Source organism: Protopterus annectens, chromosome 4.part0 (genome assembly GCF_019279795.1).
Source record: "Protopterus annectens isolate FY-2018-M chromosome 4.part0, PAN1.0, whole genome shotgun sequence".
Lineage (NCBI taxonomy): Eukaryota > Metazoa > Chordata > Ceratodontiformes > Protopteridae > Protopterus > Protopterus annectens.
This window is the reverse complement of record NC_056733.1, coordinates 538,124,395-538,143,389: the sequence shown is the minus strand read 5'-3', so window position 1 is coordinate 538,143,389 and position 18,995 is coordinate 538,124,395. Positions and strand designations below refer to the sequence as shown.

Here is an 18,995-nt window from a genome sequence, read left to right as displayed (position 1 = left end):
GAGAAAGGGTTCCCTTCAAGGCAAGGTCTTGCGGCTCCTGTGCCCGAGATCCCAGAGTAGGGGGTTGGGACAGCTGCATGCTAGAGAGGGGGTTCTGGTTCCGATGCCAATGGTACCAACTGTGAGCCTGTAGAAGCAAGGACCCTCTCCATCACTTGGAAAGCAGGCCTGCCAGAAGAGGGATGGGAGCCTGGAACCAAGAAGGGCAACATCGGAACAGGGGTCACAATCCACCTCGATGAGCCCACCTCCCGGTGAGGAGCTCTGAGAACACTGGTAGCTGCCAGAGCTGGGACCGTAGATGGCACCATAGAAAAAAATTGATGCCGAACTAGGTGTCATGGTGACGACAGCCCAATCACGGCTCCAAGGGTGCACCAGTTCAGAAGGAGCCATGGCAGCAAGAGTTATATGAGCCAACAGAGAAGCCTCTGCTGTCATAGCTGAGACATAGTGCACCGGGATGGACATCGGTACCGAAAACTCCGAAACCTGGGAGGAGGTCGGTGGAGGATAAACAGGTGAATATGCCAGGAAAAGTACAATTGTGTACACTTACCATAAATGCAGATATTCGAGTGTATTCACTGTTGCAGTCATTACATTTGGGTTATCTGCTGGCAGGTTGCCCTCAGTCAGCCTGATTAACAAAATCTTGGGTCCTGCGTTGGTTGCTGTCCCTTCTTCCATGACGGCAGGTCGTCAGGGTTATAAAACATGCAGCCGATGCCATTACATCAGTTTTTCTTGCCCCAGATGTCAGGTGCCCCCCAAATGGGGAGCAAAAAAAAAAAATATATATATATATATATATATATATATATATATATATATATATATATATATATATACACACGTATGTATGTATAAAATAAAAAACACAAAATATACCTCTAAACAAAAGCGAATGCACCAAAAAGGCTTTTAAAGATAGTAACAGAAATGAGAGGTATAGCTAGAGAAACACAAGGGGGCTGGAGGGAGGGTAACCAGGACTGCAACAGTGAATACACTTTAACATCTACATTTATGGTAAGTGTACACAACTGTACTATGTTCTTCGTCTTTCACTGTTGCAGTCATTACATTTGGGTAGAATCCCAAAGCTATGGTTGGGAAGATGATTTATACAGCATCAGGAGCAGCTATAAGGCCCTGCAGGACAGCAGTGGCAAAGCCTGCTCTGGATTTAGAGAAGAGAAGTAAATGGTAATGTTTGGTGAACGTATGAACTGAGCTCCAGGTGGCAGCTTCTAGAATGCCTCTGGTAGGAACCCCTCTGAGAAAGGCTGCAGAAGTAGATGCAGCCCTGGTGGAGTGAGATCTGATCCCCTTGGGGACAGGTTTACCATGGTGCATATAGCAGAAATGAATACAATGGCTTATCCATTTGGAAACAGTCTGCTTTGAAATAGCCTTTCTCTCTGCCCCTGCAGCAAATGCCACCAGTAATTGTTCAGATTTTCTTAAAGATTATGTCCTGTTTAAGTAGAATCTTAGCTGTCTGTGTACATCCAATAAATGCAGAATCCGCTCACCCTTGTTCTGTGGATTTGGGAAGAAAGTTGGCAGATGAATGGTCTGATTAAGAGCCACACTAGATACCACATTCAGCATAAAGGATGGATTGGTCCTAAGAGCTACCCTGTCCGGGTAAAAAATAATGAAAGGCTCCACTGCCATAAGAGCCTGTAGTTCTGAAGTCCTTCTAGCTGAAGTGACTGCTAAGAGAAAAGCTGTTTTCCAAGAGAGAAATTTTAGGTCCGCAGTAGCAGCTGGCTCAAAAGGAGGTAGAGTGAGTTTTTCCAAAACAAAACTGAGGTCCCATGCAGGAGTTGGTGCTCTCCTGGGAGGTCTTAAATTTTTGGCCCCTCTGAGATACTGCTTTAGCAGAGGATGAGAAAAGAGGGGAGGCACTGTGTTGTAATGAGCTGAAATGGCAGAGGCATGAATTTTTATGGAAGAAAAAGATAGGCCCTTGTGAAGCATCTCAGTTAAGTATTGCAGAATCTGAGGAATATTGGGTATTGCTGTGCTTTTTCCTTGTGCTTGGTTCCAGGCATAGAATCTTTTCCATTTGTCAGCATAAGACTTTCTAGTACTAGGCCTTCTAGCCTCCAAAATGACATCCATCACGGGTTTGCTGAGAGATGTAACTGGTGAAATTAGTTGATTAGCCATGTTGCAAGATTCAAAGTTTGGAGCTGAGTGTGCAGAATTTGATAGTTCTGCTGAGACAGTAGGTGAGGTGTCTGAGGCGGGTACCATGGAGGAAGGTGCGACATATTGCGCAGGAGCGGGTACCAGTGTTGGCAAGGCCAGTCTGGAGCAATCAGAATCACTTTTGTTTTTTCCTGTCTGACTTTTAGCAAGACCTTGGAGAGCAGAGGCAGAGGGGGAAAGGCAGAGACTGATAGGCTTTTCCAGCTGAAGGATAGAGCATCCACTTTCCAAGCTTTTTTTGTGATGAATTCTTGTGCAGAATTTGTCCAACTGACAGTTTTGGGATGAGGCAAAAAGATTTATGTCTGGGCTCCCCCATTTGCGTGTCAACATGCTGAAGATTTGTGGATCCAGTTTCCATTTGTGTGGGTCCGTAAGATTTCTGCTTAGTTCGTCTACCAGAGTATTTTGCTTTCCTGGCAGGAACTGAGCTTGTAGATGTATTTGATAAGTCAAGGCCGTGTTCCACAATGCCATGGCTTGTCTGCAAAGGGGGGTAGGAATGTGTACCCCCCCCTTCTTGTTTATGTACCACATGACTGTGATGTTGTCTGTGTTTATCAGTAGTTGTTCTGGATGAAGATAGTCCTTGAAGGCTGTCAGAGCATTCTGTACAGCTAGCATCTCTTTCTGATTGATATGTATGTGCATTTGATTTAGGCTCCATTGGCCCTGAATGCATCTCCCTGCCAGATGCGCCCCCAAGCATAGTCTGATGCATCTGTAGTCAAGGTTTGGGCGGCAAGGGGTGGAATGAATGAATGACAGTCCCTTGTTTTGGTGGCAGGCCTCTGCCCACCATAGGAAGTCTAGTTGCAGGCAAGGAATGATAGGAATCATTGTTTCCAGGCTGTGACAATGTTGACTCCATAAGCTTTTTAGGTACCACTGAAGTTTCCTCATGTGCAGTCTTGCATATGGAATTAGAAGAATGCAGGAGGCCATGAACCCCAAGGCCTGCAGAATTTGTCTTGCAGATAGCTGGGTTTTATTGGCCACCTGCTTGAAGTAAGTCATCAACTGAATTTGTTTTTCTGGCGTAAGTTAAGTCATCTGGGCAGTTGTATTCAAGCTTGCACCCAGGAATGTAATTATTTGAGAAGGTACCAGTTGTGAATTCTTTTCGTTTATGGTGTACTCTAGACAAGTTAGAAGCCTTTTTACAAACGCCAGATGTTTTAGAAGAGTGTCCTTGCTTTCTGCCTGAATTAGACAATCGTCCAGGTATGGATAAATTTGAATATTTCTTTGCCTGCAAAATGCAGTTACTGGTGCCAGGCACTTTGTGAAGACCCTGGGCACATTAGACAAGCCAAAGGGCAGTGCAGAGAACTGGTAATGCAAATAGCCTGCTTTGAAGCGGAGGTATCTTCTGCAAGATTCCATGATTGGGATATGCAGGTAAGCCTCTTTTAAGTCTAGAGTTACCAACCAGGCATCCTTGCCTAGCATAGGTAGTAACTGTTGAAGAGTCAGCATCTTGAATTTTGGAATGTCCAGAAATGTATTTAGAATAGATAAGTCCAGAATTGGATGCCATGATTTGTCTTTTCTGGGTACCAGGAAAAGTCTTGAATAAAAACCTTGTCCCTTTTCCTTTTCTGGTACTGGTTGAATAGCCCCCATATTCATGAGGTACATAACTTGTTTCTGGGCCTCTGCCCACTGATTTGGAGGCAGGTCTGGCCATCCGTTTGGGGCAACATGTGGAAATGAAATCTGTATCCCTGGGATACTATATTTAAAACCCATTTGTCCTGGGTAATCAGTTGCCAGTTTTGTGCATGAAGTGCCAGTCCCCCCCCCCCCAAAGGGGCAGCCAAAAGATAAGACTTGGTGATTGCAGTGGAAAGTCATTGAGACTGTTTACCATAGGGAGGTGCCTTGCTGCTTCCAGATTTGGAGGTAGAGGCACCCCATTGCTTTGTTCTAAAAGTTCCTTGCGACTGAAACCTGGAGCCTTTGGAATGTCTGGGTTTGACCTGAGCAGCTCTAGTGGGTACTGGAAAGAACCAGTTCTTAGTAGGCCAGTGCCTACTAAACCTAGGTGGCTACACTTGTAGGAAATCTTTCACAGTTTGCATAGACTTAGCTTTATCTTCCATCTTTTTCAAAACTTCTTCAGCCTTATTACCAAATAGACTGTCCTGTTGTAAAGGAGCATCCAACAATTTTGCTTTAACATGGTCAGGCAGACTTTGCTCTTTGAGCCAAGCATGCCTTCTTATCACAGATCCAGTTACAGCAGCCCTGCAAGAGGCCTCCAAGGAATCAAAACCACATTGCAAAGTATGTTTTCCAACTTGTTCAGCTGAATGCAATAAATCCTGCAACTCTTTATTTTCCACACAGTCAGAAATCAACATCATTTTCTGTTTAAGTAAACCCATGACATGCTGTTGATATTTAAGCATATGAAATTGACAGTTTAAAGCCCTGATTGCCAAGGTTGCAGACATGTAAACCGTCTTACCCCATCTATCCAGCGCCCTGGAATCTCTATCAGAAGGGTTAGGATTTTTAGCAGTAGAGGCCTTAATGCCCTTGGGACCCTGAGAAATGGTTTCAGGGTCAGCATTAGGGTTTTTAAAAAGGAATTTGTGGGAGTCAGGAACCCTGTAGTATCTGTCTGGCTTACTAGAAGCCGGAGACAGGGAATCAGGAGTCATACTGGATTCTGAGACAACATCATCAACAATGTCTAGAACAGGAGGTATAGCCAAAGGCCTATGCTGAGGAAGAAGAAAATCCCTAAGTCTCTTTTTAGATTCTGAGAAATCATGACTCTATCAGTGAAAGTGTTCCCTTAAGGTATGCAAAGTTTCTCCAAAAGAAAAATCCTCAGGAGGAGAAGCAGAAGGGATGGAATTTTCTGCATCAGTGTCCTCATAAGTGGGAATATATAATTCCTGATCAGAAGAGCAATCAGAAGAAATAGAAACCTGATCTGAAGATTCATAGTCAGTGCCTTGCCTAGGCCTCTTAGCAGGAGGGGTTGGGTACCCCTGATCAAGGTAATTAAGTCCTCAGCCATTTTGATCATTTATTTTTTAGGCATTGGGGCCTGTTCACGTGACCCAAGCATCCATTTTTTAGACACAGAAGTAGTTTTTGGCCTTAGTTTTAAAGATGGCATCGGTTTAATATACAGATCTTTAGGCCTGAAAACACCCTCAGAAGCCGGTGCCTGCTCAGCGGCTCCGGACCCATCTAAGGTAGAGACATCCGCGGGTTCAATACTTAAAGTATCTCGTGGCATACCAGACTCTGAATGGATCTCAGTAGAGGCCTGCGAATCAAATGTAGCGGGTATCAGTGGCTGCAAAAGTGCCTCACTGAGTACCGGCGACTGGCTTAGGAGAAGCTTCGTCGTCGGTTTTGGAACTCTGTCTCTATCTTTTTCTTTGCTTTTTTTAGGTATTCCAGTAGTCGGATTGCTAACCGACGACATTTCTGGGTAGTTAAATCTTGAGCCAAAATATTTAGAGGCAAAAATATACCGACGTTTAATAGTGCGTTGATTAAATTTAGCACAAAACTGACAGCAAGGGACTTTGTGGTCAGGGCCTAGGCAAGGAATACAGTACAAATGAAAATCCTTATGAGGTATTTGCTTCCCACAAGTAATACAATTATTAACTTTTACTGACATCGGTAAGGAGCAAGAAAAAGTTTCCCCAACGGGGTACTTAGCTTTTAGTAGAAGACTTCAGTTCTGAAACTTGAAAACAAAAATTTCAGGAGTCGACCGACCGGCACTTGCGAACTGCTTCTGCTTCGGACACCGCGCGGCAAGAAAGACTGATGTAATGGTGTCGGCTGCATGTTTTATACCCATGACGACCTGACGTCACGGAAGAAGGGACAGCAACCAACGCAGGACCCAAGACTTTGTTAATCAGGCCGACTGAGGGCAACCTGCCAGCAGATTACCCAAATGTAATGACTGCAACAGTGAAACATGAAGAACATGCTTCCATTCCAAGGGGGAGGGAAGACCTAGTTGGGGTCTGTAAGTCTCTAGCTGCCAAAAGCTGGACCACAGCCCTCACTACATTTTGTTCCGAGAGACTCCTGGTGGATCTGATGGACGCTGCCGATGGAGACTCTGGTCTTTCAAGAAATGGGCTGAATTGTTGCCCCAAAAAAAGGGGTCATAAGATGGGGAGTACCTTGTTCTAGCAAGGTGCTCAGTCTTTGGAACCGCAGGTGTCAACATAGTTGGAGCCGAGTAAGTCATCGGTACCGTGGCTGGGGATGGTACCAATGCTGGTACAGGAGTAGGAGCTTGTGTCATGATCAAGGCCGGCACCGAAGGAGAAGACAGAAACTCAGTGCCAAAACTGTCTGTGCTGACGGCACGGAAGAAGTCTGGTGTCGACTCGGTTCCGAAGAGGATGGAGATGTCGGCACCGAGTGACTCCATTTTTTTTATGTTTTTCTTTATGTTTTTTAACATCCTTTTGACTAGGAGGTGGTGAGACCTCCATCCCAGAGAGAGCCTCTGAGAAGAGTGTTTTCAACATACCTTTCCAAATGAGTTTGTTCTTGCATTCAGCTAATGTACGGTTGCTGAAACCAGAGCAAATATCACAAGACACGTTAATATGGTCAATTCCCAAACAATAAACACACCGGGCATGACTGTCTGAGTTGGGCATCTTACGCCTGCACTTATCACACCGCTTAAACCCTAGTTTTGCTTTATCAGACATCATGGAAACCATACAAACACTATAGACCTAAACTAAAACTATAACTAACAAAAAACAACAGCAACATTATAGCAGAAGAGTTTTTTTTTTTTTTTTTTAATAAACAGATGGATAGAAAGAAGGAGCACCAACAATGGTACTAAGAAATACCACAAAGTGGTAGGGAAAGGGCCTACCAAAGGTAGGGGAGAGGGACACTACCAACGATGGCATGACAAGAACTACCGAAGGTAGAGGGTAGGCTTTGGTAAGAAAGTATATAAATTTAATGACGAAGAGATAAGCTTAAAGAAAACCAACTAGAGGAAGGTAATTATATTAGATAAAACACAAAAACACTACACTTAGCTTGAGAGAAAGGCTTGGCATGTCTGACGAGGAACACAGCAAATGAGATCTGAAGAGACTATGAGAGGGGCATTGTGCGTCGGACTTAGCTGAGAGTTTTTGGCTGGCGTGAGTTTGTAACGGCCGTGTTTGTTCCGAGGACGGAACCGAAGTCCTATCAGTAAGGAATGAATGAAGATTTACAACATCAGATTTAACTTTTTTCCACTGTAGTGTGAAACTAGAGAAACGTTGTAGAAAGTGTATTTGTTAGTTAGGTGCTGTTACAGGTGGAGAGGATGTTATTTGCATTGTAGTTTTCAATGTTATGAAGCATACTTTCAATGTTCTGAGTTTTCAATGTTTTGGGATTTAGATGTTTTGGTCTCAATGTTATGAAATTCAACATTATGACATTTCAATGTTATGAAGCAGACCCTCTTAGCAAAGCTCTGAGTGTGTATTGTACCTGATTTAGGTGATCAAATGTGAAGTCATTCCATAACCAGCACTGAGAGAATGGAACTCTCACATCAGTTTGTTTTGTTTTCTTTAGAACCTGATATAAAAATCTATGACAGTTATCACAGTCAATTCAGTTAGTTGAGTTCAGTTCAGTTTAGTTAGAAGCTCATCACCTTGCCTTGTGGAAGTAAGCGTCTCAGCATCTAATCTTGGCTTGATGTATTAATTAAGTTAGCTAGGGAAAGAACAGTTGTGTATAAACTTACCATAACCATAGAAGTAATTTTATTCCATGTTGCAGTATTCATAACATTCGATCTAGGTGACCGGAACGTCTGGCTAGTATATCAAAGACTTAAGCTACTGCAAGTGTGTGCGATGTTGTACATAGAACAGCCAAGTATCAGCTATTCAAGTGACATCTGCATGTACCATCCTCAGAAATGAATGCCCTAGTCAGAACACCAGTCCAAGGATAAGAGGCAAATAAATAAATAAATAATCCAAAGACATATCCTAGGAAGAGCATGAACCAAGGGGGAAGGAGGGAGGGATAGAATACTGTGACATTTTAAGAGAAGGACATCTATGGTTATGGTAAGATTTTACACAACTATTCTATGTCCTTCTATTCCCATGTTGCAGTATTCACAACATGAGAGAGAATACCAAAACCCATGAGTGAGAAGGGGGAGCACAACAAGTCTCCACAAATCCATGCAGAATTGCTGTAGTGAATCCTGCTCTGGATCAGGAAGTAGAATCCAGTTTGAAGTGTTTTGTAAAGGTATGAACAGAGGACTAATTAGCTGCTTCTAGGATAGAAGCAGTGTCCAGTCCTTTACAGAAGGCTCTAGAGGAGGCCATAGCTCTAGCTGAATGGGCCTTAACAGAGGAAGAAATAGTTTTTCCCTGAGATAGATAGTAAAAGGTAATAGCCTTTGAGATCCAAGATGAAATAGTCTGTTTAGAGACTGGTTTACCCAGCTGCCTGGGGTAAAAGGAAACAAACAATTGCTCAGCCTTTCTAATGGATTTGGTCTTGTCCAGACAAAATCTAAGTTGTCTGTGTACACCTAAAGTGTGCACTACCCTCTCACTGGAGTTTTGAGGAGAAGGGAAAAAGGTGGGTAGATGAATAGATTGACTGAGGGCCAAGTTGTTAACCACTTTAGGCATGAAGGAAGGGTTGGTATGCAGGGACACCTTATCCTTGTGAAAAATCAGAAAATGTTGAGAAGCCATTAAAGCTTGGAGCTCTGAAACTTGACTAGCAGAAGTAATGGCTACTAGTAAAACAATTTTCCAAGTGCAGAATTGTAGGGGAGAGGAGACAGCAGGCTCGAGGGGAGTCTGGGTCAGTTTTTCCAACACAAAATTTAGGTCCCAGGGAACAGGAACAGGATTCCTGGGAGGTCTGATGTGAAGGACACTTTTTAAGAAAAGTTTGACCTCTAACCTAGAAGCTGAGGGGGGAGACAAAGGAAGACATTTAGAAATGGCTGACAAATGGGCTTTAACTGAAGAATAAGCCAGTCTAGGCTTGAGCAGTTCACACAAGTAAGAAAGGACTAGAGGGACTGCTACTGAAAATGGATTTAGTCTATTATTAGGACATAAGATGGAAAACCTCTTCCATCTGGACAAGTAGGATCTCCTTGTATTAGGTTTCCTGGCCTCCTGCAGGATTAGAAGCATGTCCTCAGAAAAATGTTGTTTGTAAGGAATTAGAAGCCTATCACCCACAAAGGCCAGGTTCAGTGCTGGCAAATGTGGGCGATGAGAGACCCCTTGGCTTGTGTGAGTAGATCCACCCTGTGAGGTGACATGTGATGACTGCCCTTGGCTAACTGCAGAAGAAGAGGGAACCAATGCTGTCTTGGCCAAAAGGTGGACACCACCAAGAGTTTTGGTTTGCCCTTCTTTATCTTCAGGAGGACTTTCTGAAATAGGGGAAAAGGGGGAATGAATAGAGAAACATCCCCTTCCAAGAAAATGATAGGGCATCCACCTTCTAAACCAGAGGGTGTGGGACTCTGGCACAGAACTTTGGAAGTTGTCTGTTCACACTGGAGACAAAGAGATCTATTTAAGATGTACCCCACTGGTGGAGAATGTCCAAAAATACATCCCTGTGGGTCATCCATTCATGGACTTGTGTCACGTATCTCCTGTCTGCCTGAATATTTTGAGCTGATGGGATGTAAACTGCAATTAAAGTTACCTTTACTTGAAGAGCAATCTCCCAGGCTTGGATTGCTAATCTGCAAAGTAGGTAGGACTTTGATCCCCCCTGCTTGTTCACATACCAGAGAACAGTGGTGTTGTCTGTGAATCGCTTCAAAGGACCTGGAAGAAGAGATGTCCTGAAGGCTTGAAAGGCCAAGATCAGTGCCCTCATCTCTTTGATGTTGATATGTTGCTTCCTTATGGAGAGAGACCACAGACCTTGGACTTTTAGGTTTCCCAGGGTTGTCCCTCACCCCAGATTTGAGGCCTCTGTGAACATTTATTGAATGGGGAAAGAGGCTACAGGGGAAGTCCTGGGTTCAGAGAAATGTGATGACTCCACCAATGTAATTCCTTCTTTAGGAAAGGCAGAAGTGGAAGGACAAATTCTAGAGGATGTCAGTCGGTCATTATCCTATGAACATGCTGGGACAACAGTTGGAACAAGTCTAAGATTGGTCTCCAAGGGTGATCTTTCCTGGGAACCAAGAACATTCTGAAAGAGAACATTTTTCCTTTTTCCAAAGCAGGAACCTCCTGTATGGTTCTTAGTGCCCACAAGTCGTGAATGACTTGAGGGAAAAGGTGGAAATGGTCCTATGGAAGTTGCGGAATCCCCATGAAGGAATGGGTGGATTTCCAAGTCATGTAATAACCTCTTTCTACAATGGACAGGACCAATGTGTCTGTGGCAATGCTTGTCCAAACTGAAAGGGAGTGAGAAAGGTGGTGGGAAAGGGGGATTACTGAGGAGGTTGCCAGGTAATCACAGACTACCTGGCTTGTCTGGAAAGGAGGCCTTTTGAGCCAGCGATGGCTGAGACCTAGGTGGCATCTGCCTGTGTGTGTGTTTTTCTTGTGTTGCTGGGAAGGTGCACAGGTTTTCTTCCTTAAAAAAATAGTTCTAGAAGGGTAGTTCCTACGAAATTTAGGAACTGGGGAGACAAAGACATGTTTAAGCACCTGAATGTATTTTCTTTCTCTTGAAGAGATTTGAAGAGGGATGCAGCATTAGAACCAAAAGGGCAGTATTGTCCAGAGGTGAATCCATAATCTTTGCTTTGAAATCCTCAAGCAAAGGCTGCAAGCTCAACCAAGAATATCTTCTGAGGACCGAACCAGATGCTGATCTACCAGAGACACCTCTGCTGTGTCATAATTACACTTAATGAAATCTGGTAATCTGGGAAGACAGTCCCAAAGAGAGAAGAAAGCTGAGTTTTTGCTGCAGAGTTTGGGAGATCAGTCAGCAGTTTGGAGGTCTGCGAAAGTAGGGTCAGAACATACTTGGACATATGTATCTGATAATTAATGGTCCTAAAGGCCAGTGTTGAAGAGGTGCAGACCTTCTTACCAATTCTCTCCATCCTTTTACTCTCCTCATCTGATGGGAGGAGGCTGGAGGAGGGCAGTAATTTCCAAATTTTGTCAGCAGACAGAGAAATCACAACTGGGTCTGCAAGAGGACACTTATGCAGGTAACTACTGTCCTCAGGAACCTTTTAAAACCTGTCTGGTCTTTTAGGGGCAGGAGGTTGAGAATCAGGATTTTTAGATGCTGCAAGAAAAGCATCTTGAAAGGCTGACAAGATAGGTGGGATGGCTGAAGGTGAAGGAGAGTCAATTTGTAAGAGGTCATAATACCTCTTTTGTACCTCTGAGACTTGTGAGCTTTCCCATTTGAAGTAGTCCCTCATTTTGTAGATAGTTTCTCCAAAGGTAATATTGTCTGCAGTAGAATCCCTACCACTGGAATCAACTCAAGGGAGACATTCTAGAGGAGAATCAGTTTGAGTGGAGTAGGCCAGGGATTCATCAGAAGATGAGTCATCTTCCTCAGAGGCCTCAAGTTCAGCAGATGGAGGAGGGGACATAGGAGATTCTGGGGTTGGAGAATGCAAGGTGGAAGGCCTAAGTGCCAGGAAAGCATTCAAAATCCTTTGAGAAAAAGATTGCCAGTCTGGGGAAGACTCTTGACTGGGAGACGCATGTTTGTGTTTTCTCTTGAGAGGAAGGCCTACCCTAGGCTGGGAAGGAAGGGCGGCCGTAAGCCTGGGCTCTGGATCTGATGCTGGCAAAATCTCAATGGAAGGAGCAGAAGAGGTACTACGAAGAACGTTAGAAAGAGAGAGCTGTGGTTCCCCTTACTGTCCAAAATGGACGTCTGCAATACCTCTGTGGACATACTGTAGGAGCCCATCCTAGCGGCTTCTAGATCAGTACTTGCTGAAGGAGGAAGACCCGGCATCATACGTACCTCTCTGTCTTTGGGACATCAGGGACATTAGAGGTACAGCTGAAGATTCAGTTACCTTTTTCACCATTTTCTTTGGTGGCTCACCCGACGGACCAGCAGTACGTTCCAAGTGCTAGTTGCTTCAGTCTCTAATTCTCAAGGTATAAATTAAGGGCAGACAGATGACTAAGGAGTGTTTTGAGGATGAACACCTGACAAATGGCGCGGGCCTTATAATCATAATCATAATTAGACTCCAGACAAAAAAGACACTGGTCATGGTTGTATTTGTGTGGAATCTGTCTTCCACAGTGGCACTTGCCATTCCTGGATGACATTAACCTCTAACAAGCATGCAGTAGCAAAAGCGTAAGACAATTTCCTCAATGGGGCACTTATCTGAAAAGAAAATAAACTTTCAGTTATCAGACACACGGCTGGAAGATGTCATTCGGACTGGCAGTAAAGAAGTTCTGTGGATGGTACATGCAAACATCACTTTTATGGCCAACACTTGGCTGTGCAACATCGCAGTAAAATGAAATAGCTTAAGTATACTGGCCGGACGTTTGGGTCGCATAGGTGGAATCTTTCATGTTATGAATACTGCAACATGGGAATAGAAGGACATCAGCTATTCTTTAGACCAACTGTGTTATTTTTATTTCTCCTGTGACAAACTCTGGTGTTTATTGTCCTTGGATATTTAGTATTCTCATGTTTTCTATTTTATTATTATTATTTATTATTAAATATTTTATACATTTCATTGTCGCTGGTCTTTTAGAGAATACTTTTGACATCTTGAGAGTACTTGTGCTTATTTTAGTGACACCGTGGCCACTCTGAAAAGCCTTGTTGATTTGCTTACACTCTACCATTCATCATACACTTCTGCCCTGACTATAAGGTAACCATGCAGCCCCCAGTAATAGCCTGACAGTGGTTAACTGGGGGCTGCATGGTTACCTTATAGTCAGGGCAGAAGGGGTACGGCTAGTAAATCTATATCAGCCTTTCCCAGGAGTGCATGTGTGTGAAAATCAAAAGCCCAGGTGTGGGTATATCAGCTACTTGGAACTGGGAAACAGTGTTCCAAAGTGAGTTTTGTTTGTGATCTGGACAGACAGAGTCCAGTCCCAGGTCTTCAGCATGTTCCCTGTGTGCTCTTGGGGGAAACTGTGCTTGATGCAGAGAACTGCATCTGAAATACTGTATAAATATGTACCTGTTTTTAGTGGTCATCTCTCACTGGTGTCAGTGGTGAGGATTGGGTCTCTTTGATTACTGGCTCTGGGTAAAGAGTGGCCATCATAGTTACATTAAAAAAGAACATATGAAAAGGGTCTTTATTTTACAGACAATATAATGGGGAGACCACAATGCTAGACTTGAACAAAAACATAACTAACAGCCTGGGAAACCCAGCTTAAATTCACATTTTCCAGTTTAGTTGCTTTACCAACTCCAAGACAGTCTGATCAGCTGGAATAATTCTATGTATCTCATAACACAGTAGTCATCCTTGGAAACATGCAACTTTACTATAATTTTAATTTAATAAGCAGATGTTCTGCCCACATCTGCTGGAATAGGAGTGCACACTTACGAGTAAAAATATTGAAATTTCAATTAATCATGTAAATTCACAGACACAATTTATCAGATTTTTATCCCCAATGTTAGCCTTCAGATATGAAAAAGTATAATCTTGCTAATGAAAAGCAGTTTATCTTTTTGCAATAACAGGTTCAATAGTTTGAACAGTGAGCATGTACAAGTCAACTTTAAAGAATATAAACAATTATTCCTAATCCAGGAAATTTTAGTTTTTCAGTTTCTTTAATGATCTTACAAAATTTACACCTATGCCCAGGAATATATTACTAATGAAGTCTATGAATACCTTTAAAAATAAAAGAACAAAAGAATAAACTTGTATTGGAAATTGTACATTTAATGCACATATGAGATCATGGAACATATCAGTGACATTTTTTCATTATTTTGAATGTATGTGAGTTCATAGTATAAAATAACAATGTGATGAATAAATAAAGGTGTTTAAAAAAAGAGGTGCCATGTAATAAAATCAAAATGTCTTGTAAGAAAACAGCACTTATGCAAATGAAAGTTTACTTGAGGAGTAGTATTTCTACAAAGCCAAAATAAGACAGCATCCAGTAAGGCATGTTTCTCATAAATGAGCCCACTTGCTCCTCAATCCTTAACATTCAACATTGGTTACTAACAATTTTTTACACTTACAAACAAAATTACTACTACTGGGATATTCTTATAACCAATTATTACAGTCATTGTGAGCTTATAAGTCTAGTTATTAAAATCAATGTCCACTTACTATTATCACCAATAGTGTGCACTTACAAACACAGCTATTAATATCAGTGAGAACTTACAAATGTAAACACTGGTGCATGTTTAAAGATTTAATCTGCTTATGAATATTATTGCACACTTAAAATGTACTTACCCCCACTAGTTCACAAACATCATTATTAGCATCAGTGTACAATAACAAAAGTATATATCAACATCAATGTACACTGAGAAATGTACTGACTACCACTGCTGCATACATAGTTACTGCTGGCGAATATTTTTACCGCTGGTGTGCCCCTACATAGCAATGCATACTTTCAACTATAGTTATTATCATTAGTGATTGCTTACAAACGTGTATCTGATAGCAAAGCTGCAGGTCAGGCAAAGACTAGAAGGGAAATTCAGGGACACTAATACAAATTAAACAGCAAGATGTGCAACATTACTTGAAATAGGTAGGTGACTGACAACTTCTGTTATTCAGTTTTCACAGTATCTTAAAGACGCAAGTGCTTTGTTGTTACAACATCCAGACAAAGGCTGGCTCTGCCATTATTTCAAGGGGATGTTTATGCTGCTTTGTAACATGATAACAATGCTGGAATAGGAGAAAAACTAAAATATAAAGATTACCATCAGTCCATGAATACATATCTCAAGGATCCAAAAGATGTTACCGGAAAACATCTGCAATAAAAACTTGTTATGCTCTGCTTTCTTTCAGTTGATCCAAGGACTTTTTTTTTTTTTGTAAAAGGCGCTTACCTATAATATTATGACGACAATGAGGGCAGGTATGATGCTGTAATAACCACGGATCCACACACTTCTTGTGAAATCGATGAGCACATGGAATAACACGAAGCTCCTGGACGAACAGACATATTAGGTCAACACAAGGCATATACTGTACGAATGACAAACAGTAATCAATTTATCCTACACTGACAACTGAAATTATCTACTTACTTGATCACCATTTCTCAATTGTTTTGTAGCTGCTAGCAGATAATGACTTGAAAAAAATAATTTAACATCCTCTTAAAATATAACTCTTTAAACAGATATGTTGTGTAACATGCCAAGATGGTGAAAATACAGACTGCAATATTACATTTCTTCAACACTTGAAGCACTATGCGTGCTTACATAAACTGTTGTGAAAGTCTCACTATATCAGATATTGCTTATAAATTAAATATAGCAGACATTGCTTTGTCTTACCTATTGTGTAATGCTATTTCTGAAGTCATGAGATTTGCTGAAAAGGGGAAAGGTGATTTTTTTTATAACTTCTCATTTTACTCTCGTCTGTCTGACCTCAGATGTATGGTATTAGCTTGGACAACACTTTAGGCATAAAAGAAGGATTAGTTCTAAAAGAAACCCTGCCCTTGTAGCATATGAGGTAGGGTTGACCTACCATAAGAGTTTGCAAATCAGATACCCTTATTGTAGAGGTCAAATCAATCAGTAAAACTGTTTTCCATGTTAAGAACCTCAAGTCAGACAGATTGGCTGGTTCAAATGGAGCAAGTGTGTTTCTCTAGTACAAAATTAAGATTCCAAGGAGGGCAACCAGTTTATTTGGAGGCCACTTATGCAAAATCTCTTTCAAGAACATTTTGACATGTGACTAACTTTAAAGAGGAGGATCCATGGGCAGACATGCTGAAATGGCAAACAAATGGAACCTTGACAGAGCAATAAGAAAGGCCATAAGATAGTAACTCACACAAACATTGTAAAACCAGAGGACAACTAACACTGAATGGGTGCTGGTTATGTTGTTGGCACCAACTAGAAAACCCCTGCCATTTGCTAATATATAATTTTTTAGTAGCAGGCTTTCTTGCCTCCATTAGAACCTGCTGCACATTCTCAGAAAACAGGTTTCTGAAAGGTATTAAGACTCTATCATCCAGGTAGTCAAGTGAAGAGGACTGATGCTGGGGTGTATCAAACACCCCTGTTCCTGTGTGAATAGATTCCTTCTGTGAGGAAGACTGTGGTAACTGCCCTGGGCCATTTCCAAAAGAAGGGAGAACCACAGTTGCCTGGGTCAGAAAGGAGTCACCACAATGATCCTGGGGGATTCCTTCTGAATCTTCAGAAGTAACCTGGATATTAATGTAAAGGGTGGAAAGGAACATTTTCCAAAGAAAAGAAAAGGCATCTGAGTTTCAGGCCTTCTTGCATAGAGTCCAGAAACATCATTTTGCTAGTTGATTGTTCAGACAGGAGGCAAAGAGGCCTACTTGAGGAACTCCCCACAGATGTATCAAATTTTTGGAAGACCCCTGGATCTAGTTTTCATTTGTGAGGGCCTACCCTGGTCCTGCTCAGTTTGTCTGCCACACAGTTTTGCTCTGACAGAATGTAGGATGTCTGTACAGTGACAGTGTGCTGTGAAGCTATATCCCAAGCTAACATGGCTAGTTTGAATAGGGTGTACGACCTGTTTCCTCCTTGCTTGCTGATGTATCACATAACCGTGGGATTGTTTGTAACCACTTGAAGAGAATTGAGTGCATTGATCAGGTCAAGCATCTCATTGATATTTATGTGCCTGCATCTGTCCTTGGTGTCCCACACCCTCTGCACTTTTATCTCTCCTGAAACTGCTCCCCAAGCAAAGTCTGAAACATCTATGGAGACTGACTGCTTTGGAGCAGAGAGGAAGAAGGGGAGACCTTGATTTACGGATATCTGTTGTCTCCGCCAAGTGATTTCTCTTTTGACAAACCCCAGTACTGGGATCTGCCTAGGGATGAGTACAGCACTTTGACACAACAGGGAAACCTTCCCTGTTCTTCTTCCCAGGACTGACAAGAGTGGTTTTCCTTTGCTCACTCAGGGGACCCCAACAGCTACAGAGGATGTGGTTAAACCCCAGTCCATAGTGGCTGTAGGTGCTGCACCAAACAGATCTGGGGTATGAGGTAAACGATGACTGGTCTAAGGTACAACAAATGGCCACAGCACAGTCCGCCCCCCCCCCCCCTGCAGCTGAGGCAAACTGCTAGCCTGCTGTGGTGGCAAGGGCTGTTTGCTTAACATATTCTTTTTGTGGCTGGAAAAAGGACTGACCTTGGAAGTAGCAATCTTTTCCATGGTCAAGCCAAAAATGGTGCGTCTATCCTGAGGAAAAGAAGAAACAATACCAGTAAAACTACTAGTCCACAAAAGTTACTTTTTTGACAGAAAAAAAGCACAGTAAAAAGTACTTTCAAACACTACGGCAGCCCACAACTTTAAATAAACATAATTTTTCCACAGAAAATAGCTTATCAGTTAGATTACACTACTGTAAAACTGACAGAAATGAGTGGCCCATTTAAAAGTAAAAACGGTCTCTCGACAATCCATTAAAACACAACACTCCCAGCTTTAAAATAACTTTTCTAAAGAGGAACATAATAAAACATCAGTAAAAAAAAATAAGTAAGAAAATGGAAGTTTTTTCTGAAAAGGGAACTTATAGGTTCATAGGTTCATAGGTTCATACTAGGCTATCTGCCCTAGGGCATTTATAAGCCTAGCCAGAGTGTGTTTGGCTTTCGCCACCCATTTTAAATTAATTTTGCTATGCCCTTTTTCGAGGTTAGTATACTGTGCCTCTGTCTAACAGTGACACAGAAATGATACCCGGGGTAAACCTATGATCTCCCATCCACTCATCAAGATTCCTCTTGAAGAGAGTCAATGAGGGACTCTGCCTAACCTGGAAGGGAGCCTCTGGGTTATGAATCTGTCCCTCCAGCATGTCCTATTTATTTCAGTGCTGAGGTTCAAGTCTCTCGAGCGCGTAGCTCGATGGGATTTGGATCTTCTGAGGTGCAGCATGTCCATTAATTCCGGGTTGGACATGGCTTTATACGTCAGGCACAGATCGCCTTTGAGCAGGCGGTATGCCACTGAGTAGAGCTGGAGTTTCTTTAACCGGGCAGCATATGGCATCTGTTTGAGCCCTTTGATCCTCTTGGTGAGGTACTTTTGGGGTCTTTCCAGTTGCTGCAGGTGTCTGGTAAGGTACATCCCAAAAAGGGCACTGTACTCAATTATGGGCCTGATGAGGGATGAGTAAAGAGGCACGATGACCTCCCCTGATCTAGATGTGAATCCCTTCATGATTAGGTGGGCTATATAAAATGTTTTTCTAACCACTTTGGCCACGTGATTGTCAAATGAGAGAGTGCTATCAACTTGGGTCCCCAGGTCCCTAATTACTTCTTCTGTACTTAATGGATTACCACCTATGTGGTAATTTGTGGGCACTTTGTTTTTGCCAAAGGGGATGACTATACACTTTTTGGCGTTTAGCTTGAGGCCATGGCTCTGGCACCAGTTGCCTGTTTCTATGAGGCCCTTTTGGAGGATGCTTGTGTCGGCTGGAGAGTTGATTATGGCGCCCAGTTTGCAGTCATCTGTGAACTTGGTCAGCCACAGTCCTT

At 42.5% G+C, this 18,995-nt stretch overlaps 1 protein-coding gene across 2 annotated transcripts in view; it reads right to left on the bottom strand.

Moving 5' to 3' along the window:
• The window catches only part of ZNRF3 (zinc and ring finger 3), a 931,882-nt gene that overhangs the window by 98,965 nt on the left and 813,922 nt on the right, over positions 1–18,995 (bottom strand). For both annotated transcript variants that reach the window (XM_044068463.1, XM_044068465.1), the window contains exon 7: positions 15,307–15,409. In XM_044068463.1, coding sequence (XP_043924398.1) covers positions 15,307–15,409 — 103 coding nt within the window. The remainder of the gene's footprint in view (positions 1–15,306; positions 15,410–18,995) is intronic.